Source organism: Solanum stenotomum, chromosome 10, assembly GCF_019186545.1.
Source record: "Solanum stenotomum isolate F172 chromosome 10, ASM1918654v1, whole genome shotgun sequence".
Lineage (NCBI taxonomy): Eukaryota > Viridiplantae > Streptophyta > Magnoliopsida > Solanales > Solanaceae > Solanum > Solanum stenotomum.
Window position 1 is genome coordinate 7,131,091 of NC_064291.1, and position 8,601 is coordinate 7,139,691.

The 8,601-nt window shown below is 30.4% G+C and overlaps 2 protein-coding genes across 2 annotated transcripts; both read right to left on the bottom strand.

Annotated features, from left to right (window-relative positions):
* Positions 1–224: 224 nt before the first annotated feature.
* On the bottom strand, positions 225–956 carry LOC125842102 (uncharacterized). Its single transcript, XM_049521307.1, has one exon. It carries the CDS (start codon positions 919–921, stop codon positions 376–378), a length of 546 nt encoding a protein of 181 aa, XP_049377264.1. The 5' UTR covers positions 922–956; the 3' UTR covers positions 225–375.
* Positions 957–5,495: 4,539 nt separating this feature from the next.
* On the bottom strand, positions 5,496–5,828 carry LOC125841787 (elongation factor 1-alpha-like). Its single transcript, XM_049520954.1, has one exon. The coding sequence runs from the start codon at positions 5,817–5,819 to the stop codon at positions 5,496–5,498; it is 324 nt and encodes a 107-aa protein (XP_049376911.1). The 5' UTR covers positions 5,820–5,828.
* Positions 5,829–8,601: the final 2,773 nt, after the last annotated feature.

Consider the following 8,601-nt stretch of genomic DNA (forward strand, 5'->3'; position numbering starts at 1 on the left):
TAAAAATTGAGTAAGGAGCTCAATCGCAATTAGTAAAACTCAATTCAGAAAATCTTGAACATCAACACAAGCCTAATAAGAAAAAAAAAGAAAAATTTGATCTCACACTTTATTTTTAGTATGAATAAATAATTCACCATAGAGCTCCAAGGTTTGGAACATGGTGATTCTACACGAATAAAGTAACTACAAAATATTATACTTTTACTTGAAACCTTGGAATAATGATAAAATTATTTTTGTGTGTGACCTATTAATCACGTATTCAAATTGTGGAAACAACTTGCACCAATACTTGTACTCGAGTAAGTTGTATCTACGTCGACCGTTTCATTTCAAAATATGTTTTGTGTATCGAGCTGCCTTTCAGAAATATTATACTTGAATTGGACAAGGATAGCCTTTCAAAGTCTCTTCTTGTTTAGAATTTGTACCATTATTCCCTTCCACAAAGGCATTGTACCTTAAAATAAATGCCAATAACAAAACAACCCATTCCAAGCAAAATATCAAAATAGACAATCCACCAATCAATTTCAAAATCACAACACCATTCTCTTCTCTAACATAAGACTTTAATTCCCCTAAAAAGTCATAACTCTTTGTGAAAATAAACACAGAAGACGATCCTTGAAATATTGCCGTTAAAACGGTAGATACCATATGTATGGCATACCAATTGTTGGACCCCACTAGGGTTGCAGTGTCTGTGCAACCGGGCATTGCACCCGCGATTGTGAGAATGTGGAGGAGGATGAAAAGGCCACCGTATAACGATGGGATTAGGCGTAAAGAGAGGGTAAGGAAGATACAACTAGACGATGCACTTAAGAGAATATAATTGGTTAAACGAAATATTTGGTGAGATGGATGACAGTGAGACTTGAACTCAGTTGAAGTGACGATGGGAAGAGCACCCATTGAATTGAATTTTGATGAAGAAATTTGAAATTTTGAATGGAATTTAGAAATTGTTAGTGATTTTGGAGGTAGAAAGATGGGAGTATTTAAATAAGTGATTTGATAATGTATTTAGCCGTTTAATTAATGATTAACGGCTAGTTGAAATATTGGGGAAAAGCAAAATCCAACGGCACAAACACAGCATTAATAGATCTGGATCTTAATTTTTTTTTTTTAATGATTTGTCATACAAAATCACATTACCCCCTTAACATTGTGGGTTTGAAAACATTAATACCCTCTTCACATTTTGGATGGAACAATAAATCAAAAACTATCTAATTAGACAATATTTCTATTATATTTATTAATTATTTCTATAGTTTAAAATAATTATATATTGTCTCACTAATTAATAATTTAATATCAAATCTCAAGTCAAATACACTCTGAAGTACAAATACATAGGGAGAGAAGTGAGCGAGAGAGGGAAAGGGGAGAGAGGCGAGCAAAATAGGAGAGAAGCGAGCGAGTGAGTCAGATACATGCGAATCCACTTGAATATAGTGTATCTAGACAAATTATACCTAATTTTGATCCATGTATCTAGACGCGCTAGTACATATATTTGGGGATCGAAATCTGACACGAATGACAATTTTGAGAACTCACGAAAAAATACATAATTTAACGATTTATATCATTTGCCCAACAATAAACCCATTAATACGAAGTCAATGGCTAAAAATGAGTTGAAAGCATAATTACGTACAACTCGTAATATAATGTACTTCATCATCTAACGTAGATTTAAAAATTTACATCGTCTTTCGTATTTTTCTCTCTCCTCACTTTTAGTTTCTACTTTTTAAAAAAAATTCAAAATACTTTCATGACAGATCTAAAGGCCAACTCGATTTTTCTTCATGATAAAGATATTTTTGAACTTTATTGCTTTCTTTTTTTCCCTATGATTATGTCGTTATTTATTGTTGTATTTAGATTTTTAACGAGCCACGTCATCTATAAATATTTAAGAGCAGTGTTATGAAATAATATAATTATGGTGAATTTCCATTAACTCCTCAGAAGTTATTTCCACTACTCTACTCTATGTGGTATAGTTAATTCTCTACTATTTTTCACCATTATAATTTAACTCTCACGTCTTTTAACCTCCTGTCTCACGTCCTTTAACCTCCTGCATAATTTTCATGATTGATGTCATATTTTGATAACCTTTTATATGCCTCTATAGACACTATAAACAGATGCAACAAAGCTCATATTATAAACGCTTGAAAGGAAGAAGAAAGTCATCTTAAATTATTTCTCTTATTCTATATAGTTTCTCTTGTTTTTATAGTGTTATTCGTGTTTTTGGTACAAAAGGATTTTATATACTACAACTTAATATGTGTCATTACATTGAAGTGGCAGAGCAGTACTACTACTAGCACTACAAGAAATACAACTTTTAGTGGCAACTCTCTGTGGCGACACATATAGTTGCCCAAATGTATGGCTTATTGTGGCGATTAACAAAGTTGCCACAAAAACTGGAGGCTATAGTTGCGACACCTATTGTCGCAACAAAACGTAGGCGACTTAATTCATGTCGTCAGTAAAATGGAGCTTATGCAATAATCTTTTATGTCGCCAGAAATTTCTTTATGTTGATAAAATAAGACATTGTATGTCAATTTAACTTCAATTAATAGTTGTAAAGATAGTAATAATGATTTACTTATTTTTCATTGCTAAATTAGTACTTACACTAATTTAATGCATCTAATGACCGTCTTTTAAAATTAGTATTTAGACTAATTTAATGCATCTAATGAGTATTTTAAATATAGTACTGCCTTTATTCCTAATTACTTGTCCACTTTTGAATTGATACACCTATTAAGAAAATAATTAATGGCATAGTGAGTTTACCATTTTACCCCTATTAATTATGAAGTGGATGAAAAATTCTACATTTTTCAAAATAATTAGTCATTTAATTGAGGGTATAATAGGTAGAAAGAATTTGTCCTTTCTTAATTTGTCAAAATGGACAAGTAATTAGGGACAACTATAAAAGGAAAAGTGGACAAGTAATTAGGGACAGAGGGAATACTTAGGTATTAAATATTGTTATTGAAATAAGTAATGTGAGTAATTTCCTAATAAACTTATTTTAAGTAATTACTCAGTGATTGAAAGATTTTTGCACATTACAAAAATAACTAATTTTAGGCATATATATTAGTATTACTTTTATTGAAAAGTAAATAAGCTAAATTATGATAATAGAGATATAAAATATGCAGTGAGTATTTCTTGTTTTTATTTTGAGTTCATAAGAAGGTTATTTTTAGTTTTTATTTATAAGAAAGGGATATTATAATAAAAATCTTTGTTCTATGAGATACTTTTTTTGTATTTAAAATCAAATACTTACGTCTCATATAATATGAAAATTCTACTCTTACATCTCCTATGAGATATATCTCGAACTAAGTATATTGAAATAAAATTATTAAAATGTATGCTTTATTTTTCTAATTTAATTTGAGGAGTAATTTTAAAGTGGATGACTAAATAAACAAACTAAAATAAAAATGAAAAATTTCTATATAATAAAATACTATAATAATCAAAATGCAAAAAAAAAAACCTATTCGAAATAATCAAAAAAAATTATAAATCCATGTTTTCCTTAAACGAAAAGATGTACATTAAATTACTTAGAGATTTAATTTAGGATAAATTACCTATATACACACCTTTATTTTCTATAATTTCCATTATTCCCTACCAATTTAAAATATTTCTAAAATCCCTTATTTTTACCAATTCTCAAATCAGCCGGATACATAAGTATCCCAGCCTTAACACACGATTTCTTTCCTTTTTTCACTCCTTTAATCTCTCCCTAATTTCACTCCACAATCTTATCAGTAACAATTTTCATATAAATTTGATTTTCAAAAGGATTCTCTCTCCATTCAATCAAATTCAAACAACTCAATAGGTACAGTGCGTCTCTTCTTTTTCTTCTTCTGATAAAGTGCGTCTCCTCCATAGCCGTCTTCTTTAATTTTATTATTTTTCTTCTTATTTCCTGATACATATGGGTCAAGATCCTTATTTTAGTATTGGTATTACTCAACTAGTAGAAGAAGGATGCATCTTCGACTTCTAAATAGATTGAAAAAAAAAACGCTCAAAAAGACGGAAAACGCCGATCTACTGGTGGCTTTGGTAAGTACTTTGGATCGAGATTCATGGGTGACGTCTATGTTAATAGTAAAAAAAAAAATACAAGAGTGAATGTTGAGAATGAGAAAGAGAAGAAGGATGTACCTTCGTATTCTAAAGTAAATGTAGAAAAAAGTGGATGTACATTTGTCTTCTAAAGTGAATGTTGAGAAGGTTAAGTCGAAATAGATCAGATTGTTGATTTTTTTTTCCAATTTTTCTTGTTCATATTTTTTTTGCTATATATGAGTTAAGATTTTTAATGTATCCAGTTGTTTTTGTTTCTTAAATTAATGTATAATGCCTTCGTTTCAACATTATGACACATTACAATTTCATCATGTACAATGTATCGTGTTCAAATTACTAAATTATCTTACGGTTATAGTTTGGGATACATTAACTAGATTTTTAATGTATCTAGTTAATTTTGTTTCTTAAATTAATGTATAATGCATTTGGTTCAACACTACCATACATTACAATTTTATCATGCACAATGTATCGTGTTCAAATATTAGTTTTGATACATAAACTTAATTAGTTTTGATACTTGATACAAAACTTCTACCAAATATAACATTTATCATGTATCTGGGTGTTGCTATGTATCTTCTATCTTATTCAAATTTAGATATGTATTCAAATTTTGACACATAAACTTAATTAGTTTTGATACTTGATACAAAATTTCTACCAAATGTATCATTTATCATGTATCTAGGTGTTGGTATGTATCCGTACATAGTACATGATACATTAAAGTGTCACACAAGTATGTATCAAATTCATAAATGGTGATACGCAAATGTTATTATCAAAAGTTTGTTTAGTTTGAGGCAAAATGTGAAGATCTTCCAGCTATGTATCCGATACAATAAATATGGAGGGCATTAATACATATATTAAATCATGTATTAGATACACAACATAATGAATCATGTACACACCATTCTGTCTTTTAAATAGTGCTAATATCATATACAATTTTTTATCAAACACAACTATACAAATTGTGTGTTAGATACACAATTTTATGGAACACAATATTACATCTACTAAACCATATAACTGATACATGATATAATGTATCGGATACACAATATTCTATTTCTGCATGAACAAATACACAATTTTTTAGACATGATACATAAATTTGAATTTATACTAATTGTATCTAATACGTAGCAACTATCACAAAGTAATGTATCAATCTCAAACCTAATATCTTATGGACAACAATTACTTATTTAATGTATTTGAAAAAATACAACACTTATCAATTTAAACGAGATACATAAATAGTAATGTATTGATAAATCTATCCAATTGCTCCATTTCCCTTAATCTGGGCAGCCTTGTGTGACCTTGGCACCAGTTGGGTCCTTCTTGTCAACACCGACAACAAAAGTTTGCCTCATGTCTGTCACAACAAAATGACCCAATGTTGGGTACTCAACAAAGGTCTCAACAACCATAGGCTTGGTGGGAATCATCTTAACCATACCAGCATCACCATTCTTCAAGAACTTCGTCTCTTTCTCCAGTTTCTTACCTGAGCACCTGTCAATGTTGGTCAAGATCTCACCAAACTTTACAGCTATGTGGGAAGTGTGGCAGTCGAGCACTAGTGAATATCCAATTCCAATCAGACCAGGATAATTCATGATGATGACCTGAGCACCTGTCAATGATCCCCTCTTAATTACTTAATTTTCAATGTAAATGAGTTATTACATTCTACGATGTATCTGATTTCCAAGATTTACCTAATCTCATCGATCTCCAACTCGATTGAAATGGTGGCTTTGAGATTCATAAATGAAATCGATTGTCCAACAACATTTTCATCACTTTTGTAACCTTCATAACTCATCTCGCTTATCCAAATTCCTGATTCTCTCAACAAAATTGATATATATATATATATTAATATTGTATCAGCCAATATTGTCGATTAATTTAAATACTTCATGATTTGGACTGCAATGGCGGCTTGATGGAGATGATGGAAATTTGAATTTTGAAAGATATGAATCTGTTACATATTGGGATGGATTGATAAAAATCACTTTGCTTGAATCGTGGGATATAAAATCAAATTTAGGTTAATTTTCCTAATAAAGCACAACAACCAACTATTTTCCTTAAAAGGTTCAACTGCCAGCTTTTGCAATGTATCACATGTAATGTATCCGGATGACTTCTATTTTAAGGGATTTTTGTAAATAGAAAAAAGTAGGGATATAATGTAATTTAGATTTTACATTATGAGATTTATGTAAGTTATACTTTAATTTATATATGAACACGTTTGGAAAAATAAACCATTATTTATTTGTTTAATTCGAAGACGAAATAGAATGAGAAAAATCTATTTTTAATACATAAGCAGGCCTCAATTCTTGAACCAAAAACCCTAACCCAGCCCAAATAACCCAACTAAAGATCCCAATCCCTTCCCCATTTTCATTCAATCAATTTTGAACCACATAATCGCCGCCTATAGGACGTCGGGAAAAGACCGGCGATACCTCTGCCATCGCCGTAGTTTTTTCCTCCACCCTCTCACACCTCTTGGAAGCTTCTCACAGTTACAAATGTCGAATAGACCTCAAGAAGGAACAAAGTGACACTAATATTTAGTTTTTTCTGATGTAAAAAGAGCCTATATTGGCTCTGTTGAACAAGCTTTTCAATGGTGAAGACTCGAGATTCACTGATTCGTTGTCTCGGAGAAGGTCAATAACCTCCCTTTTACTTACTTTCCATTCTAGGTCTTTAAATGAATAAATGTTCTTGCCCGCTCAATTAATTTTTTGTTGTATTTGATAAATAAAATCAGCATCTAAAATTGCTAATATGAACTGAAAACCTTAAGAAAAAAAAATCACTGATCAGTTAATTTGTGATTAACATTGTTGCTAGTCTAGTTTGTGTGTTGAGAACCACTTGAATGTGATTTACTTCATTCTTGTATGAGAGTTTTAAAATTAACTTGAACATTTAGGAGAAAGCCACTGATTCATATAAGAATTTAAAGTTGTCGAAATTTGTGACTAGCTAGAAAAATGTTATGGCTCATCTAAAATCTATTTCCAAGGATTTGATGTAATAAGATTTCTTTTATCAAAACTTAAATCTAATGCAAGTACAAGTTTCTGAATTTACATAACTAAATACCATGTAAAGACTATATGTTGGTGAAATGCTTCATAGTATGATCATACAAGTTATATGATACATTTATAGGAAGGAACATAACTATATGTTGTAGTAAAGTAATTTCTTTGGAAAGAAAATGTAGTTTTCCTTTGTTCCTTTATGGAATACGATTTTGGATATGATTAATATCTAAGAAGATTAAGTTATGGATGTATCCAAAGTTGAAAAAATCAAAGAAGAGTTACCTGATGATGATGGAGATGTCACTAGAAAAAAATAATGATATGGAGTGACAAAACACATTTACTACAATCAACTATATTTTTATTTTTTGATAATTTAGTTTGAGTGATTGGTCATAGATTCAGTTTTAACAATATGCTTGTGATGACTTTAGCTTCTTTTTAACTTGGCTAAACAATCAGCTCTTCAAGTGAGATACTTCTCAACTCCAATTTTTGTGCTTCTGCAATTTTATCATATTTATTCATTATTTTGTTTCTATGAAGTTTTTTGCTACTGATGTCGATTCTATGAATTACTTAGGAAGCTGAGATGAAAATTAAGATGGATTGGAAGTTGTCAGAAGAACAAGGACAAATTTTGATAGAAATAGATAGAACGCTCCAAGAACAAATTAGATTAGAAGTGGACAAAGAGATTAAAAGCGATGGATTCTATAATGTCGAGAATTCAACAGGTAACACATTGGTATCTATTTTGACCTTTTGTTATAACTGCAACTCTTGAGCACAAGTGGACAATTGTTAGTTCTCTGTAATAAATCTTGAGCTATCCAACATCATCCCCAAGATGCATTTCTTCATTGTTTCTCTTCTTGCATGGAACTAGCTTGTTTTCATCAATTTTGTGAAGGAATTGGAAATCAACTTATAAATAGAATGCTTTTGGTGAACTCGGAGTTGAATTTATTGTACCACCAGCAAATTTGGTGATGTCAACTTGTGCACTGTCCCTTCTTCTATTATCGTTCTTTTATAACCATCTCTTTTCTATTAACATTATGATTATGTTAATAATAGAAGTGATCTAGTGTATTTTCCTGATAGGGGCAAGGTTCTTACATTATCCCAAAAGCCCTCGACAAAGGAGGGGAGCTTGAAGACACTTGGGGCTCGTTTGGTAGAGTGTATAAAAATAATGCAAAATAGGGTGCATTAGTAATGCTTGCATTAGACTAATGCAAGCATTATTTCTTATAGAATGTTGGTTTGATGTATTAGAAATAACAAATCTTGCATAATTTCTGTTAAAAAAATATAT